Source organism: Borostomias antarcticus, assembly GCF_949987555.1.
Source record: "Borostomias antarcticus genome assembly, chromosome: 15".
NCBI classification, from domain to species: Eukaryota; Metazoa; Chordata; class Actinopteri; order Stomiiformes; family Stomiidae; genus Borostomias; species Borostomias antarcticus.
The window spans coordinates 7326281-7345226 of record NC_140248.1 but is presented as its reverse complement, the minus strand read 5'-3'; the positions used below and the strand labels follow the sequence as shown (position 1 = coordinate 7345226).

General features: G+C 45.2%; 4 protein-coding genes across 4 annotated transcripts; 3 read left to right on the top strand and 1 right to left on the bottom strand.

Moving 5' to 3' along the window:
- Positions 1-671: 671 nt before the first annotated feature.
- qpctlb (glutaminyl-peptide cyclotransferase-like b) lies at positions 672-3554 on the top strand (the record flags this gene model as incomplete). Its single annotated transcript, XM_084450534.1, has 7 exons — positions 672-899; positions 1026-1172; positions 1309-1611; positions 2252-2413; positions 2496-2595; positions 2897-3013; positions 3409-3554. 7 exons carry the CDS (start codon positions 672-674, stop codon positions 3552-3554), a joined length of 1203 nt encoding a protein of 400 aa, XP_084306660.1.
- Positions 3555-6750: 3196 nt separating this feature from the next.
- LOC311318690 (uncharacterized protein) lies at positions 6751-8042 on the top strand. Its single transcript, XM_084450092.1, has 3 exons — positions 6751-6980; positions 7235-7366; positions 7498-8042. Exons 1-3 carry the CDS (start codon positions 6924-6926, stop codon positions 7636-7638), a joined length of 330 nt encoding a protein of 109 aa, XP_084306218.1. The 5' UTR covers positions 6751-6923; the 3' UTR covers positions 7639-8042.
- Positions 8043-9931: 1889 nt separating this feature from the next.
- kcnk12l (potassium channel, subfamily K, member 12 like) lies at positions 9932-11867 on the top strand (the record flags this gene model as incomplete). Its single annotated transcript, XM_084449399.1, has 2 exons — positions 9932-10277; positions 10867-11867. 2 exons carry the CDS (start codon positions 9932-9934, stop codon positions 11865-11867), a joined length of 1347 nt encoding a protein of 448 aa, XP_084305525.1.
- Positions 11868-15256: 3389 nt separating this feature from the next.
- On the bottom strand, positions 15257-18906 carry ppm1nb (protein phosphatase, Mg2+/Mn2+ dependent, 1Nb (putative); the record flags this gene model as incomplete). The annotated part of the gene is made up of 6 exons (XM_084449869.1): positions 15257-15286; positions 15423-15486; positions 15638-15752; positions 16024-16141; positions 17025-17596; positions 18513-18906. The coding sequence occupies 6 exons, from the start codon at positions 18904-18906 to the stop codon at positions 15257-15259; spliced, it is 1293 nt and encodes a 430-aa protein (XP_084305995.1).
- Positions 18907-18946: the final 40 nt, after the last annotated feature.

The window sequence follows — 18946 nt, the reverse complement described above, 5'->3', positions numbered from 1 at the left end:
TTCTTCAATGAAATATAAGCAAATTAGTTTTGATTAAAAAAAATATTTCCGGATAAACTGAGTGGCTACAGCAGACACTCATTTGAATGTTGCGCGCACAATTTTCACTAGTCATCCAAGATCTCCCAGAAAGTATCGAGGATGGTGCATGCAGCTGCTCATCAGCTAATATAGGCGATATGCGGAGTGCTGGGAACGGTCTGCAACAGGGATCCGCATAGACATTTATACACTGTAAAGCCGGCTACTGGTCATCTATTGGAACAGACTCGTTTAGTTACACGGTCCAGCCTATGTCTCAGCATGACTACGCGGTCTCTTCATCCAGGTAAGCTAATACTCAAGCATATTGTGGTCTAGGTTTGTCCCACGAGTGATTTTAATATAGCCAGCCAGCATAACGAATTAATTTTACATTACAGTCATTTAGCAGACGCTTTTATCCAAAGCGACTAACAATAATTGCATTTGAGTGTAACGTGCTGAGTGGGGGCAGGCAATTGGACCTGTCAAAATGGAATGTGGCGCATTTATTTTGTGACATTGATCCCGCGTGCTCTGCCCATTTGCACCTTCTAGCTCTGATCCGCACAGCGTCTAGAAGGACGTGGAAGTGCTCGCATTGTGAATGCGCACCCGATACGGAATGAACCAGCCGCTTCAAGATGATGATGAGGACCGTCCGAAGGCATAGGACAGCCGCGGGCATCCATGGCAGCGGGATGGGGAGCTGCAACTGGCTTCGGATATCCCGTGTTCGAGTGCTTCTCCTCTGCTTATGCGGGATTCTGGCCATGGCTCTGACACTTGGGCTTTCTCTCTCAACTTATGAACATAGCGATGACCTACAAAGTGACGATAGTATACGTTTTCGTGAACCAGACCTTGTTAGGGACAAGGTAAATTGTTGATTAAGAAGGGGTTTGATTAGCTATATCCAAACTATACTATTTAGCCTACTTTAATGATCATTTCATGAAGTAATCAAATCCTCCTTTGCCTCTCTCTTCTGTCTACCTCTGCAGATGCGCCATAAACCTAGGCGACCCACTGTGGCCCAGGTCAAGCGGCTTGTATCTCTGGTAAATGGAGGAAGGCTGTGGTACTCTCACTTGAGGCCCATCCTGGTCGAGAGACTGCCAGGCACTAGAGGCAGCCGTATGGTGCGGCAGGTAAAGATCACCTTGGTTACTGTAGAAGGCTACTTTGCAGGGGGTTGTTTTTATTTTCTCTGCTAGATCCAAATATTGATTCATGACTGATTCCGTTGATGAAATGAGAAGCTGTCCTTTCCTGTGACGGCCTCAGCACATCTACTCCCAGCTGGAGTTCCTGTCAGCCGGCTGGTCGCTGGACATCGACTCTTTCAACTCGCCCACCCCTAAGGGACCAATCAGCTTCTCCAACGTGCTGGCGGTTCTGGACCCCGTAGCCCCCCGTCGGCTGCTGCTGGCCTGTCACTACGACTCCAAAGACCTCCCCGCTGCCTCGAAGACCCCCGATGGTCCGCTGAGGAGGTTTCTAGGGGCCAGCGACTCGGCCGTCTCGTGTGCCATGATCCTGGAGCTGGTCACCGCTCTGGATATACACCTCAGAGTGTTTAAACAACAGGTGTGTGTTCCCGTCCATAACGACACGGACACGTTTCTGAGAGCTACAAAGAAAGCGATTATTTGACAAATCCTTTGAGGTCCCTGTCTGCAGTGGCATAATTTGTTGTCCATTTTTGCAGCAAAAAAACTGTAGGAAACTTGATGACAGGATGTGGCTTAACTGCTTAGGCTGCACTTTTTCTGTCTACTGACTTGTCTATTCATAGTTTATCTGACACATATTGATCGATGAATTATTCATACGTTCTTCCAGTATTTCATTGTGAAAACCACAGGGATTGGCCTGTAGTCATTGCACCTGAAGAAGGCCATTTGTGCTTAAACGTTTTGCCCTATTTATTAAACTCACCGTGGGAGCTAGTACTTACCGTGTGCGGACATTCTCTCTGTCCTAAGTATATCTTTTTTGTCGAGCACCTGTTGCACTTTGTTTAATGTGTGTGCATTCCTCTGCTGCTACATTGACCAGTAGGCACACATATCATTAACACTCACTCATATCTTGGCCATAGAACACTATAGCATCACCCGGTATATTGTTGATACAGAAAGTATCATAGCAAAAACCATCTGTCAGCATCTTACGTTACAAGAAAACCGTCTCACTTTAGTTCCCTCTGTGTTCTTCTCTGTTGCAGATGTCGCAGGTTACTTTGCAGTTGGTGTTCTTTGATGGAGAGGAGGCATTTGGGGAGAGGACGTCCTCAGACTGTCTGTACGGCTCACGTCACCTCGCTGAACAAATGTCCCGGACCCCCCACCCACACGGAGCCAAAAACACCACCCTCATTCAGGCTCTGGTGAGGCTGAGAGACTTTGTCTGCATGTTGCTACTATGTTCTCTTGCTGAGCCTCATATGATACGTTATGATCCATTTTCAGGACCTATTTGTCCTGCTTGATCTCATTGGTGCCCCCGACCCATCATTTATCAGCCACTTTGACAACACACTCCGCTGGTTTGAACGCCTCATATCTATAGGTAAGAGGATCTATCTTACTCACTGGTAGTGTAGTACTGACACCTGATATAAAGGAGAGAGGGGACTAAATGTTAGACTAATGTGCAATAGAATGACACAAAGAGTCACGACAGAGAGTCCATTTGCATTTCCTCTCTTGCACAGTAACAATACACCTGGTAAAATGCAGTTCTTCCTCCCTCACTTCTCTCTCCACTGTCTCTGATTGGCACTCCTGCCCATGGGGGCTGCCCTTGGCTCTGAGCCTGTGGCATGGTGCCCTCCCATCCTTATTAAAACCCATTCTGATCGTGCTGTCAGAGAAGAGACTCCATCTGCTGGGTCTGCTGGCCTCCCACCCCAGAGAGCAGAGCTACTTCAGGGAGGACATACAGCTGGCCCCTGTGGATGATGACCACCTGCCCTTCCTCCAGATGGGTGAGGGAGCAAACACACACACACATACAGTACACACACACACACACACACACACACACACACATACAGTACACACACACACACACACACACACACACACACACATACTATGAAAATAAATAATATTGATGTAACATACAGTATACATACATTGAATGTCTGAAATTATATTGTGGTATTGTATCCACATTTTGTAAGGGTATTGTATCCACATTTTGTAAGACAGTCCCATTTTGTCCATATACTCTCTTCTGTAGCATTATGAAAGTAGAGTTAAATTTATGCACTGTCCTTCCATTTCTCCTCCATTATCCTGAGTGCCCTCTGCCTTCTGTCTCCATCTCATTTGTCTTCTCCCCTCCCCTGTGTTTTTACCTCCATCACCGCGCCTGCAGGTGTTCCAGTGCTACATATGATCGCAATGCCCTTCCCCTCATTCATGCACACTGTGGAGGACGCTATCGAGAACATCCACTCCGCCACGGTGGAGAACCTCACCAAGGTGCTGGCGGTGTTCTTGGCTGAATATCTGGGGCTCTGATAGACACTCTCTCCCTGGAGGATCCATGCCCACCGGTGTCACGTTCTCCTTGGATTGTTTAAATATAGACCATCAATCCTCCTTTAACTGCAGTTATAACTTAACCGTGCACATACATACCACAGTCTCCCATGGACAGCATTCCATACATTTGACTCCATACATTAGTTTTATGATTTGCAGAAACTAGCATTCCTAGTATCTAAGCTATACCTGCTCAAAACATAGTATTATTCTTTAATATGTGCCTTTTCAATACATTCAGTCAGTCAGGTTGTGAACAGGTGAAGCCCATGTCTGTGAGGAAAATGACACACCACAGGTCTATTTACATTGTGTATTCTCTCTAAATAAAGGCCACTTATAACAAGTTCAGTAGAGACACAGCAGTAATTATGTGGTGGTACAGTAAATGTGAAGTGTTAAATTATACAGAGCAGTGCATGTAGCTAACGCAGGTAATAAGAAGTAGTGTCAACTGTAACATTTTGTCAACTGTAAAACCGAAATTTAGATCCATGTAATCAAATATATTACTGATTTAAGTTTATATTTATCTAAATGCAATGTGATTTAGTGACACTATTTACCCCTACACAACTACACTCTATTGCAAACACGAAGTACACATTTAGAAGAGTTCCCTAACCAACTAAGATGCTAGAGCCAAATCAAGATACAATATATAATGGTACATTTATAGCATCTACTATTTTGACACAGGCTCTGACGTGAACTCTGCTCAAATTATTATGACTATTTAAGGATCAATACTTAACTCGGTTACAGCATATCTAGTCTTGGTTCCCCAAGTTCCACAACACATCTACTGTAAGGCTGAGTCATGTTGTTGCATTGTTAACATATTAGGTATACTATATTGTCTGTATATTTGCCATGGTCTTGCCTCATGTAACATAGTGCTGATGAATGCAGAAACAGTATATTTATTGTCTCATGTACATATCAACATTTAATTATATTATTTCTTTGATTTGAAACTGAAGGTATGTGACCATTTCTAACAGTGGCTCTGGGTTATCATGATAACACCGCATCAATATCATCCCTAATGAGCTACTATTGGTCCTCAACCCCTATATTGAATTGCACTACTTACCTAAAGTTACTTTTACTCGGTATTGACATAAATGTAAAGGGAAAAATGTGGCATAAATGTAAAGTTAATGATCCTCTACAGAAGATATTTTATTAAATAAAGATTAATATCAATTGAATGTGTTTTATTTATTGGGTTTTATGAAAGTCAGCCGAGTCACAAGAGGGCAGTGTAGCAACGACAAAATGGCATTATCGCCTTTGGCTTTCGTAACAACATGTCGAGGTCGACCAGCAGCTTTCTGTAGCATATTGGTGTAGCAAAGAGTAGTTGGGCCAGATTTAAATTCATTATGGCTGTGGTTGGACTGAAAATATTCCGGCTTTAGTGACTAATGAATGGAAGGTCCTCTCTATGCAACCTACCGTCGAAGAAAAGTGAACCAACTTTCTAGCACTGTCACAAGGTAGGTTGCCTCTATAGCTGATTTACTGTATACAGATAGCTGGTCAGTAGATGTAATGACACTGACTACCTAGCACAGTATTAAATTAGCTAGCTAGAATAGAACTGTGCCTCAACAGAGGTTTGATGACATAATTAGTCTGTTTATATTCAATTAGCCCAGCTATCACCTTGATCATGTAGGCTACTAAACATCAATTTCTCAAGCGTCCTATTGACAAGCTTCCCGTCTCAGCCGCTAATCCTGTATTTCTCCCATAGGGTTAGAAGACACTTAATCTACACCAATGCATGAGTTGTGACATCACTCAGCCATCAGACAGATTCTTCCTCCAGACCCACTCTCTGGCTGGTGCTCCCTAACGTCTGCTGTACCACAGAGCCGTGTGTCTCACACTATGGTGCGCCACAGTAAGCTACAGAAGCAGGTGCTGGCTCTGTACCGGCAGTTCCTCCGTGCTGGCCAGGACAAGCCAGGCTTTCTACCCAGGATCCGGGAGGAATTTCGAGAGAACTCCCGCATCAAAAAGACTGACGTCATGCACATAGAATATCTCTACAGGCGTGGAGAGCGGCAGCTAGAACAGATGAAAGATGTCAACACAAAACAGCTAGGCTCTTTTTACAAACCAAAGAGGGACAGCTGACCACTATCGTTTCATTCACACGTTGTTATGGCTTTATAATGATTTGGAAGTGTTGTGTGTATTCAATGCTGTATAAGGTTATGATCATGCAACTTGCAAAATACCCACCACTGCTGTTGGGATTGAAGATGTGCTACAGCTGTTGAATGTTCCAAGCATTATAGATTGATCTGGAATGTACAGTCTGATCACAGGAATGTACCCTGTTATAAAGAATAGAAGAAGAAGAATTATTTATTTGTTACACGGCTTTCACGGGTGCACTTCACTCAACACACATGTAGTGTAACGGACGACATAGGGAACACACAAACTTGCATCAGGGTCGCCGATTAAATGTTTCTCTGCTCTTACCCATCCTCTCTTGAATGTTTCTCTGCAATTACCCATCCTCTCTTGAATGTTTCTCTGCTCTTAACCCAGCCCGGGACATTCCATCAAGGGTGCATGAGCCACACTTGAGGACCAGTCCAAGTGCTGCTGTCCTAGTGTTAGCAATCTGTTTTTCTGCATGTGTTTTGTATTGGGTTCTTTATGAGGGGGGGGATACCCTGCCAGGGTACCTTACAAACCTAGGGAGAACTTGCCCACAGTGCTAACAGCATCTCAAGCAGAAATCGAACCCAGGCCCTTCTTGCTGTGAGGCGACAGTGCTACGCACCGTGCCACATAAAGATTGACACATTGATTATTCACCTTTTCATTGTGGGGTTGAGCCGATTTTATGTCGTTGTAAAATGCTATCATCAATGTGTAGGCCTAACGTCTTTTCAGAGTAAAATATTAATTAATGATGATAATAGTAGTAATTCGTGTCATATTAATTTATAATAAGTTTCACGCAGAGGCATGCCATCTTATTAGTGGACTGCTTTTAAATCTTAGATATTTCCCCCATCATATTGTGATCGTGTCATCTAATGGTGATGGATGGACAATACGACGCAGACAGTATCAACCAGTAGGTGACAGTAGTGAGCTATCTCACCAAGTAGATCAGAACACACGAAGAAGACAATATAAACAGGACGTTGCCAGCTCTGATGAGGGCGTAAACGTATTTTTAGTTGTTTTTTTTAGAGCTAACATTAACATATCAGATTAATTTACGTAACTGATGTTTGTGAGGTAGCTATTATTCTAGCTACAGATTTAGTTCGCCAACGTTAGCTCGTCATCATTAGCTACAAGAATATCATGTCCGGACCAGCGAGCTCAGGCGGTGAAATGTCCAATTCGCAGTTAATTCAACAGGTCAGTCGTTAACGATAGCCATCTAACTTGCTAGCTTGTCATCTGTTTCACTCTGATCTGAATTGTGTATGAAGTGAATTTAATTTAAGCTGACGTAAACATTTGGTGTAAATTAGTGTTCGTTAATTGTCGACGACATGGCGACATCTGTGGTCCCATAGGTGCTGCCAGCTGAGTGCAATAGTGAAGTTGACTTCCTTTCAACTTCCTTTATCTAATTTTATCTCCCCTTTGTCTTAATTTATATTTGCCAGCTGGCCTTTCTTGGCTGGCTCCGTTCTGACAGTGAGCAGGATAAGGACATCTTGACGGCTGTCACAGGGTTTCAGGTGGCAAGAGAGCTCCTGAACCGGCTCACTGGACAACGACAAGTGGATGCCTTTAAGGTTTGTCTTTCTAATGGCCAAGATAGGAACAATCTAACCACATGACAACAGTTAACCACACAGTAAGGCTTTGGAAATGGTGCGGATTAATGTGAGATACTAGGCTAACTTGGTTGAATTTCTTCACACAGAGAGAATGTATCCAGAGCATTGCTGAATTTGTGCAGAGGAATCCAAGGGCCAAACAGCAGGAAATCAATGCAGAAGTTGAGAAGCACGTTCTGCTATTTGCTGCTCGGGTACAGGCCCTGGATTCTGCTCCCTTATTCTGAGACCCACTGATACCACATTCCTCCTTCTCTCTCTGTGTGTCTCTGTCTCTCTCGCTCTCTCTCCATTATTGGCGTGAAAAAGATGCATTTACATTGCCAAAGCAAGTGTGAAGATATACTAATATAAGCAGATTTGTCTCTCTGTATTCTTAGTATATTTCTTTTGATAATTTCTAAGGTTTCACATTGGCTTGAGTTTAGTGCTGATATCACTACCTCTGTCACTACTAACAAACACGTTTGGTCCAACTATCCATTCAGATTTCCACTGATTGATTCACTTATATTGTGTTTTTTAATAAAGTTTCCTGCTACATCTAAACTGCCAAGAGTATCCTATTAATCAGCTTGTTGATTTATGTTGACTCAATGCTGGGAAAAGATGAAGATTGGAAAATAAAAATGATACTATTTTAAACAATGTCCATCTCAATGAATGAAACTAACATTGCTGACCCGATTCTTCTTATTTATATAAATATCACATCACAGGCAGTCATTGATAGGAGAAGCATAAACCATTGAAGGTTGTCTTCCAGGTGTTATAAAATAAGGTGTAATTATTTTTTATATGTGGTACCTTTCTTTCACACCTGGGCACTCAGTCCTGCGTTGACCAGGGCCCAAGTGGGAGGAGCCCCTGGCCTCTGCCCCTCTGCCAAGATTAAAGGCAGACAGACACAGGGAACATTCAAGGTGAACAAAGCAGACTGCTGTGCAACAAAGACAACTTTCTCCAAAGGAAGGGGGCATTAGCTGCCACCACAGTTTTTGTCATGAAACAACTAATTTCAAGTGGGGCGTATTTGTTTGAAATATGCATATATGGCCATCAATGCACATGCAAAAACCCTCTTGAGATAAGTGGCTGGCAGAACAAGAACCTGTTGTTTTGATTATAGCATCATTGAAAACTACCAATCTCTGAAAAGTGAGAAGAGAAGTTAAAGTGAACATTGATTACAGGTTGGAGGACCTGAATATAAAGGCTTCAAGAGATGATTACACCAATCAAGGTAGCCAATGCCTGCACATCCGCCGAACCCCCTCCCCTATCTATCTATCTCTCTCTCTCTCTCTCTCTCTCTCTCTCTCTCTCTCTCTCTCTCTCTCTCTCTGTCTGTCTTGAAAACACAAACACACACATGAGTAAATTACGAAAATATTAGTGGGTGATGTCAACAGACATCCACGCACTTGTTCTACAAAAAGGTTAACCCTCAAGCGTCACGCGCTCACTTTTGATCCTCATTGAAGGCTATACTCAGTCAGACAGTGGATAGAAGAACGGTGAGTTGTTAATATTTACGAGTTGCGAGCGTCGGATTTGATCGCCATTTCATTGTAAATAAATCCATGTTGCTAATGTTAAACAAGTGGCAAGACAAATCGTTAACTATTGTATCTCTTCAATATCAAGTTTTCTTATGTAATACATTTATTTATACCTGTAACCGATTTGATGGGTGTATGTGTATTTGTGAGAGGATGCTTTTGCATCGCTGATCCTAAATCAATAGATCTAAATACTGGTTCTTGCACTTTGCCTTCAGCACTAGATTATGCTCTTAGTCACTTGTTTGTTTTAGAAGGAAGATGCACTTGTGAGTTCTGGCAAGTAGTAGTACATTGGCTCTTCCTACGTTAAATGCAATTATTGTTAGTCGCTTTGGATAAAAGCGTCTGCTAAATGACTAATGTAATGTAATGTAATGTAATGTAATGTAATGTAATGGTGGAATGGCGACAGAGTTAAGATAGGCTATTATTTTCCATGCCTTTTTATTGAGGCATACTTCTTGTCACCGCAGAAGGATGGAGTTTATTTATGATCATACACTATGCGTCCCTTTCTTTCAGGTCAGAACATGCTGAGAATGATCAACTAAGTGATGAAGGACTGACAAATGTCTTTCATGAGCAGCTACCAATCCCAAAGGACATCATTTAACTGACTGCTCCAGCCCTCGACGTTCTCACACAGTACAAAACAGTAACTTCTCTGCCAAGCCAGAGGGCTACTCCTTGTGTGTTTGGATCTCTTCAACCTGGTCACTTGCTTTAAACAGGGGAGGGGAATACATACCTCCATATATCTTCACAAAAAGGACTCTGTGGTTATAGCTCCAGATGGAAGTCTTGTGCATGTGACATATATACGTAGCCTACTGTGTTGTGTGTGTGTGTGTGTGTGTGGTAGTTTGGTGTGTGCTGTGTTAGTTGTGAGTGTAGTGATCAGATAGGTGTGGGGGTAGTGTATGTTTGTGCATCGGCGTTGTGCTGGACTGACATCATGGGTCGTAGGCGGGGCGGCGGCGGTGGCCGTTGCTCTCGACTGCCTCTGAATGAGGACAACGCCCGTTTCTGTCTGCTGGCAGCGCTCATCCTGCTCTACTTGCTGTGCGGGGCCGCTGTCTTCTCAGCCCTGGAGCGCCCCTCCGAGCTGCTCGCCCACCACCTCTGGGACCAGCAGCTCGCCAACTTCACCCTCCACCACCGGGTGAGCCAGGGAGACCTGCACATGCTGCTGCGCCAGTATGAAGAGGCCAACGGGGCGGGCATCAGAGTGGACGCCCTCAGACCGCGCTGGGACTTCTCCGGAGCCTTCTACTTCGTAGGCACAGTGGTCTCCACCATCGGTGAGCCAGTAGCTCCTCTATAATGTCCTCACAGAGCTACTGTAGGCTACATGACGATGAGATGACTGGACTCAGGAGGCTCTAGGTTTGAACTGGACTGAAGTGAGAGGAAGAGACACGGAGGATGAGTTTTCAGAATAGGGAGGAAGCTGTGAGGCAGTTAGGCTTAAAACCAGAGGTGTCAGGGGGGTGGTTATTCCAACGGGTCTACTCTGTGAACAATTAATAAATTCAGTTTAAAATGCTCCCCCCCCCTCTCTCTCTCTCTCTCTCTCTCTCTCTCTCTCTCTCTCTCTCAGCCCTTGTCCTCATAATTCATTCCGCCCTTCATAGTTTTCATCATTTTGAAGAGCCTGTTGTCTCACAATCAGGGAGGAGTTGGAGGCCGTGAAGTCATTCACTGAGATCATCTCAGTCCCCAGACAGGACTAGCTCAGGACAGGTCTAGAACATAAAAGTCAACTGGCTTATCCACTTTTGTAATATTATACATGCAGGGGCTGTTTATTAAACAAAATGTTTGAAACCTAAATTGCTCATTGACTCTCTCTCTCTCTCTCGCACCCCCCCCCCCCCCCTTTATTACCAGGCTTTGGAATGACCACCCCAGTCACCATAGCTGGTAAGATATTCCTCATCTTCTACGGTCTTATCGGTTGCGCTGCCACCATCCTCTTTTTCAACCTCTTCCTGGAGAGGATCATCACCATGCTGGCCTACATCATGCGATGGTGCCACGAGCGGCGGCTGAGGAGCGCGGGGATGGGGGGTTCATCGGGGGGGGAGGAGCCCCCCAGGGAGGAGGACAGTCTGGAGGGCTGGAAGCCCTCCGTTTATTACGTGATGCTGATCCTGGGCGTGGCGTCCGCGCTGATTGCCTGCAGCGCCTCCACCCTCTACTGCTCCATGGAGGACTGGAGCTACGTGGACTCGCTCTACTTCTGCTTCGTGGCCTTCAGCACCATCGGCTTCGGGGACCTGGTGAGCAGCCAGAGGCAGCGCTACGAGTCCCAGGACGCCTACCGCCTCGGCAACTGCCTGTTCATCCTCATGGGCGTGTGTTGCATCTACTCACTCTTCAACGTCATCTCCATCATCATCAAGCAGACGCTTAACTGGATCCTGGCCAAGCTGGCCTGCCCCGGGCACTGCTGCTCCTGCCCCTCGCTGAGGGGCTGTTGGCCGCCCTGCTGCCCCTGCCTCTCAAACAAGCGCCCCAACCCGAGGCCCCCGGCCGCCAGGGTCCGCCTGAAGCGCAACGCGGTGCAGCCCGCCCCGTCCCACTGCCCGCCCGGCCGCCACCGCTACGCAGACGCCTGCGTGGAGATGGTGTGCGACAGCGAGACGGACGTGGGGGCGGGGCCTGACGAAGCCTACGCCGTGGGCCGCCGTTTGTCTGGGGAGTTGATCTCGGTGAACAACTTCACGGCTTCCAATAAGGTGTCTCTGGCGCTGCTGCAGAAGCAGCTGTGTGAAACGGCCCACCAGGGCCCTCGGCAGAGCCTGGCGCGCCACAACGGCTTCTCGGGGGGGGTGGGGGCGTTGGCCATCATGAACAACCGTCTGCAGGAGACCAGTGTGGACAGGTAGTCCCGCCACGAACCATACGCACCTTATGCCTAGGGAACGACAAGCGCCTTCGTTTCAACGTAGGAATGTACTGTTTGATCAGAGACGTTGGAATACTTCTCTAGAATGGATTCTGGACCTGGGATGGTCAAACTGTATGAAGGACCTGGGATGGTCATACTGTATGAAGGACCTGGGATGGTCATACTGTATGAAGGACCTGGGATGGTCATACTGTATGAAGGACCTGGGATGGTCATACTGTATGAAGGACCTGGGATGGTCATACTGTATGAAGGACCTGTTTGCCCACTGTTGATAAAAAATGAAATGTACATGATTGTAGAGAATCAGCTAATTGCTGCTAATGACTTAGACATTTGCACTAGATCTTCCGGATAAGCATAGATATTCTGTTTATGTTTTCTGACAGAGGTTTCATTTCCATCAAAGACATGTTCCAGGAAGGTGCTGTGCTAATGAAAGGCATGGTTACTGTTGAAAGCCCACCCACTCCATGAATTCCAGACATTCATCAATATCGCTGATACTTGAATAGCCCCATTTGTTCTGTAGGGAGAAGATGTGAGAAGAAATGAGAAGATTTGACAGATGCGTGTCATTCAGAGAACATTGGTCTTGAGAGGGTTCCGAGATGCTCAAGTGATTTGCTTATGCTGAAGGCAATCAGACAGCGGGAGTCTTGGAGGGCCTCTTGAGAGGGAGCCCTGATTTATGATTTATGAGCGCCACAGATGTCCCCTGAGACGATGGCTGTGTGTGAGATGGTGCCCATCGGTGAACAAAGAGATGTGCCTGTATTTTCATCCTCAGTCAGTCAAAGTCTAGGGCTCTGCTAGAGTACCTGATGAATATGTATCACTGTTTGATGGTGTTTCTAAATTAGGTACTGTAGAAAGCCCTTGGAAACGAGGTGTAAGGAGGAACAACATGTACTAATATGCTGATTGCTCTAAATTAAGGCACAACACTTTTTAAATCAGTGTCTCATTAAAATTTAGTGCAATCATGATGTGTGTGACGGATAGGAATACTGTAACACATCTAATCAAATGAGGCTTGGGTAGAAGGTCTTGCTAATGAACACTCCAGCTCTACAATCACACTAGAAAGCACAGTCTAGACACCAGTTACAGTTGGCCACACAATTGATTACATACTGCAAAGCATTATACATTAGAATCAAATCACTCTGCATGGGCGGGCTATATCATCCATATGTATTTCACTTTATCAATCTTTGTTATCTTGACCAGATGCTCTTCAAAGCATCACTGTCATATGTTACCGGCAGGAGCTAGCAGGGGTGAGTTCAGCCCCAGCAAAACGTAGCAAAATATTTACTGAAGCAGAAACGAAGGAACGAACGGTGGTGTGTTGGAACATCCTATGAAGATCCTTCCCTGGCCCAATGTCCACCCTTACGGACTCTCAGACTTGTGAGAGTGTGAGAGTGTGTTCCCGCTAAGTGCGTGAGGGCTTAGGGCTGTCTCACTGTCAAATCGTCAAGTGCATGATTGCTCTCTGGCAGACATTTTGAGCCCTTTATGCCCCCTTTCTGTAAGTCTGCACTCATGCAGACTTTGCCTATGGAAATTACCCACAATTCATATTGTTGTGACGTGGGTTACCTGAAGAACGGCCAATAAACAAGCACGGACAGTTCAATCAACCCTAACATTCACGTTACAAAACAAAATATGTTTTCATGTTTTCAGCTGGACTTGCTTATCTGCACAAGTAGCCTTATAATTATTTTGGTTTCAATATTTTTACATATAGGTTATCAACCCCATGGGTTTGTATAATTTGATTTGTTTGAAAATATGTAGGCTATGGTTATAAATTACATCGATTTCTGTTGCCCTAAATCATATGATTTCCCAGTTAAAAGCAGCATGACAATCATCCATCTCAGTGCAGTGTTCTTTGAACTGAGATTGAGACATGGAATATGTTACGAGTTGTGAGATGCAGAAATGTGTGTTATTCATGGGTAATTACTTTTGGATTCATCACAAACAAGAATCACAGGCAGTAGCCTAATGTAGTTAGCTTATGGCCACACAATAAAATTATTTCAACAAGTTGGAACAGAAATGTTTTGAGGGTAACACAGAGGGTTGTGATAATGTAAAGGGGATTTGACTCAGCCCAAAATTAATTTACATGAAGGCCTACAATAAAAAAAAAATAGTAAAATGAAGAGTGAAAAGTAAAATAAAAAGTCCCACACCCACAATAGTAAGAAATAAGTTTTGACGTCAACGTAACATGATGTTGCAAGTGCTGTCCCATTCCTTTTTATACCATTTTGAGCCCTTGCAGCGCCTCACACTCAACCACTTTACCAGGTCACGTCAATAAGTGTGAGGGCTCAGGGCTTGAGGGTTTAGGGTAACATTGGGACTGGGCCACTGATTGGATAACACCCACCAAACGTTTTGTTCAACCCGGAAACCGTAGCAAAACAGTGCACGTTTTCAGATTGAACTCACCCTAGGTTTCCTGCACACATGGATCAGTAGTTCGTTATTCTTAGAGAAACACCTCCATCTAATGGATATGACTGATTCTAACTGATCATTCTAATTGTATATAATTTCAACTGTCAACAATATGAATACTGAAAATATTAAGAATGAAATGGAATGGAAAAATAGAATATGGATGTTTTGTGTTTTTGTAGAACCCACAGATAATGCTCTGTCAGTCAAATCTTTATTTAGGCTGAAAACATTTAAGGCTATGCACAGTATATAAGCACATATTAATTGAAATCACATGGATAATAGTCACATGTTTATGAATTTACTGACCTTCCATGGACCACTCATGGTTGGTCATGTAACATTTTGCATCTACCATGAAAGAGGTCAGCAAGGCAGCACAGAACAGAGCATGCAGACCAGAGCAAACACAGGACAGAGCGCTCTGTGGGGACCCAACTCTTAACACTAAGCATCAAATATCAACCTGAAGTACAACCCCAAATAACACCGTTTCAATTTTACCTCAATGGCTTATTTAATTTATTCTGATTTATTTACTTTTCAATGGAAAATCCAATCATGAATTAAGATCTTTCATTATCAATCATTTGATCTGACATCAATTAACAGTTACTGTACTGTTACTGTTACTGTATCTACTGGGTCATGCTGCTGCTCTGTATTCATAATCATATAAAATATCGTAGAAATATATTACATCTGTAGTTTCTCAAAATTGCACTGCAATTGTCACATTAGGGTGTACAGTTGTTTGGCTGAGGTGGTGAGAGACAGTGATTCGTTCCTCAGTTCCCCTTGCGTGATTGGTCGAATTGCCACAGTAAAAGTTTTATTTTGGCATTGGCTCTATTCCACAAGATTCCCTTGAGACCAATCCTAGGTGTTCTTCTCAGGACCACCTACTTCCTGGAGGAAACAAGACTGCTGTCAGGTTACAGTATGAGCATAGAACAAATATTATTTGTTTATCATTAACATGGTTACTAAGTGTTTTTTTAATAGTTGTTCATTGGTTGGATGAGGTTACAGGTTACTTACTCACATTGGATAGTGTTGGTCTGTGTGCCTCTTTCTGTTGGTAATATGCAGAGATGATACAGTTCCTCCTGCAACACACAATCCAACACTCCAATCAACTGGTTTCATGTCCAACATTTGTCCCCAAATGTGGCCTAGGTCTGGAACACACACACACACACACACACACACACACACACACACACACACACACACACACACACACACGTATGCTCTTACTTGCTCTGCAGACCTCCTCCTGGAGGTAGGCCAGGGATGACTGTGGATGCCAGCACCGTGAGGACAGACAGCAGATCAGGCTCCTCCCTCCTAGCGACCAGCTCCTCAAAAATCTCTGTTGAAAGGAGACGCAGTGTTTCAAATGCACCGGATACAGATGCTCACACACTATAGGCTGAAGCACCCCATTGCACCGGTTATTTTTTGAAGCAGTTCTAAGTTGCCTGTATGAATACTCAAGTTCAATGGAACCATCACACCACAGCTGTAGTATTTGAATGCCCGAGGTGTGACTGCCTGTGTGTGTGTGTGTGTGTGTGTGTGTGTGTGTGTGTGTGTGTGTGTGTGTGTGTGTGTGCGTGCGTGCGGCCATGTTCTCACAGCACCTGCCACTTTGGACTCCAGCAGGTCCTCCAGTTCTGCCTCTTGGTGTAGTGCCTCGGCGGAGAGCTGGGGGGCGCCAGGGAAGCAGAGCAGGATGATACTGATGTTGTCCAGACTTCCCTGCAGAAGAGCGCCATTTCACCACAGAGGAGCCATGACATTAGCATAGTGCACATCTGACATATTGTAAACAGAGTTGAATGATTTATTAGCTTGCACATCCATGAGGTACACAACAATGCTGTGGGCATTAAACAAGGCTGCATGTTGATGTTCACCCCTGACGAAAATGTCTCAGTCAATCCATTTATTTGTCTGTCCCCCAGGCGCTAGTGAAAGACTTAATGTCACAAGGCCACTGGCAGGATTACTGGATCACGTCAACCTAAGGTCAGGTGGTAAGTATCCTAGTATAGACCTTTGGCCTCCTATTCTCTCTTGTATTTTTAATCCCTAACAAGGCATCTGTGTCCAAATAGTCGTCACCCCTAAAAATCTAGCTACACATGACAGCGAACGCCAGAACAGCCCTCATTCAGCTTGCATGCACATTTGTGTCTGTTTGCTCCTGGCTTTGTTGTGTGGCCTCTGCGCTTCGTCTGAAGAGATTATGCACCTGTGTGTGTCTATTGGTCATTGTGGCACCACCTTGTCTAGGAGCCAATCACAAGTCCAGGTTGGAGGTACTGGATGAATTCCCTCTTCATTTCAGCACAAACTTAATTCCAGGAGATTATATATTATGATGTAACAGAAAACCAAGTGGTGGGCAAAATATAGTAGCCCACCCCTTGGTACTATATCATTATTTATATACTGTTGTATAAATAATTATATCAGTGTGTAAGGTATTCTCAGAGAAATGCACGTTCTGACTAAAACGTTTCCATATATAAGGATATCTTAATAAATAATAATCATGTTCACTGATCCTTCCCTGGTTTTCTCGATGTCCATCTTCCGCCACATGCTGAGGGCATCACCCCCAGGTAGGCCTACTAACCTTATAGAGGCAGAGGTCGATGACCTGTGAGCAGACTTCCCTGAGGTCAGTGCAGACCTGCAGCCGGCTGCGGATGAAGGCGCACAGCTCCTCGTTGCTGACCGTGTCCCACACGCCGTCGCAGGCCAGCACCAGGAACTCGTCCGCGGGCGAGCGCTCCAGCACGCACACCTCCGGCTCCGGGGACACCATCTGCTGGGCGGGCGGCCGGTTCTCTGCCCCCTTGTAGCTGAAGTCCCCCAGGGCTCGGGAGACGGCCAGGGAGCCGTTGATGCGCTGCAGGGACACGGAGCCGCCGGCGCTCTCGATGCGCTCCCGCTCCAGCGGGCTGAAGGGCTTGTGGTCCTCGGTGGAGAAGCAGGGCCGGCCGGCCCGGCACAGCATGGCCCGCGAGTCGCCGCAGTTGGCGAAGTAGACGAAGCGCGGCGAGAGGAGCGCGGCGACCGCGGTGGTGCCGCCCCGCTCCCAGCCCTGGCGGCGGGCCACGGTGAGCAGGCGCTTGTCCGTCTGCAGGAAGCCCTCCGTGATGCCTCCTCGCACTTTCCCCGGGTCGTCCTCAGACCCAATCGCTCCTTAACACACACACACACACACACACATAAATAACGCACACATAAACACATACTATTGACGCAATAACTCATGAGAGGGTGTGGTAGCTATGGACCACAACCCTTGAGGGAGTTAGGCTATTGCTTTTATACAACGGTTACATCATCGGGAAACATTTATGGGATAAATAACGACTATTTCAGTGACTTAATATCAGTATTTTACTATACTCCGCCAAGAAAGGTAGGCTAGTTCATAAAATTATCACGTTGCTATGGAGTTGAAACGGCGAACAATGAACCCTAGCAACCAAACTAATGCTCCTGACCAACCTAGCTAGCCATGAGCGGAGTGGAGCCTCCCTTTGCTGTGCAACACGAGTTGCAAAAGTGCTGACGATAAACCAGAGTGGTACAGTAGGCTAGGCTACAGGACGGATAGAACAACTCAAAATTGACATTGAATGTTTAATTTTTTCTTGAGGAGAAACCGTAATGTACCAACAGACGGTTACGCAATGGAACTAACGTTTTTACAGGCAGTAATAATTGAATAATTATACTAAATTAATTTAAATAAATAATTTTTATGTTTTATTATTATTTATTATTATTTAAATGATAAATTAATTACATTTAAAAAAATAAAATAAAAAATAAATAACGATAAAGAGGCTTTACAACGGCTCTTAACCAATCAGATTGCGAGCTCGGAACTACCCTTTATATAATAAATAGTCTGCATAAGTTACCGACAGCTAAATCAAAGAACCATTACTAATAACTCACCCTCAATCAATTAATAACTAAATCCCAATAAAACTGCACTAACTCAATCTACAGTATCAAGATCAAGAATTCTCTATTCTGAGGCCAAGAGATGAAAGAAGTTGGTGAAGTGACAAGTGGGGTGCAGATTGCGCTCCATGTATTTCACCTGTGGTTAGAATCTGAGTCAGCAGATGCTGGGAGCAGTAATGTGCCACGGAGCTGCCAGCGTGCCCATCGAACACGGCGAAGAAGCTCCAGTCTGCCAATTGTCCGCCAAGCTGTGGTACACAGTTGTGGAAATCCTCCATGTTGGCCCTCCAGCCCTGCATGCTGCCCAGGGCGTAGCTCAGGCCCCAGTGGGAGCAGCCCTCCTCGGTCAGCTTGTCCAGGACAGGGTAGTCCAGGTAGGGGCTGGGGATCACCTCCTCTCCCTCTCCCTCCGCCTGCTCAGCCCCCGCGCCGCCCCCTTTGAAGAAGGAGCTGACCCTCTTCTCTGTCTCCTTCACCAGCTGCCGGACAAAGGCCGGCATCTCCACGCTGCCCTTCCTGGCTGTCCTCATGGCTGCTGATGTTTTCGGCGGGGTGGTGGGGGGCTTCTTT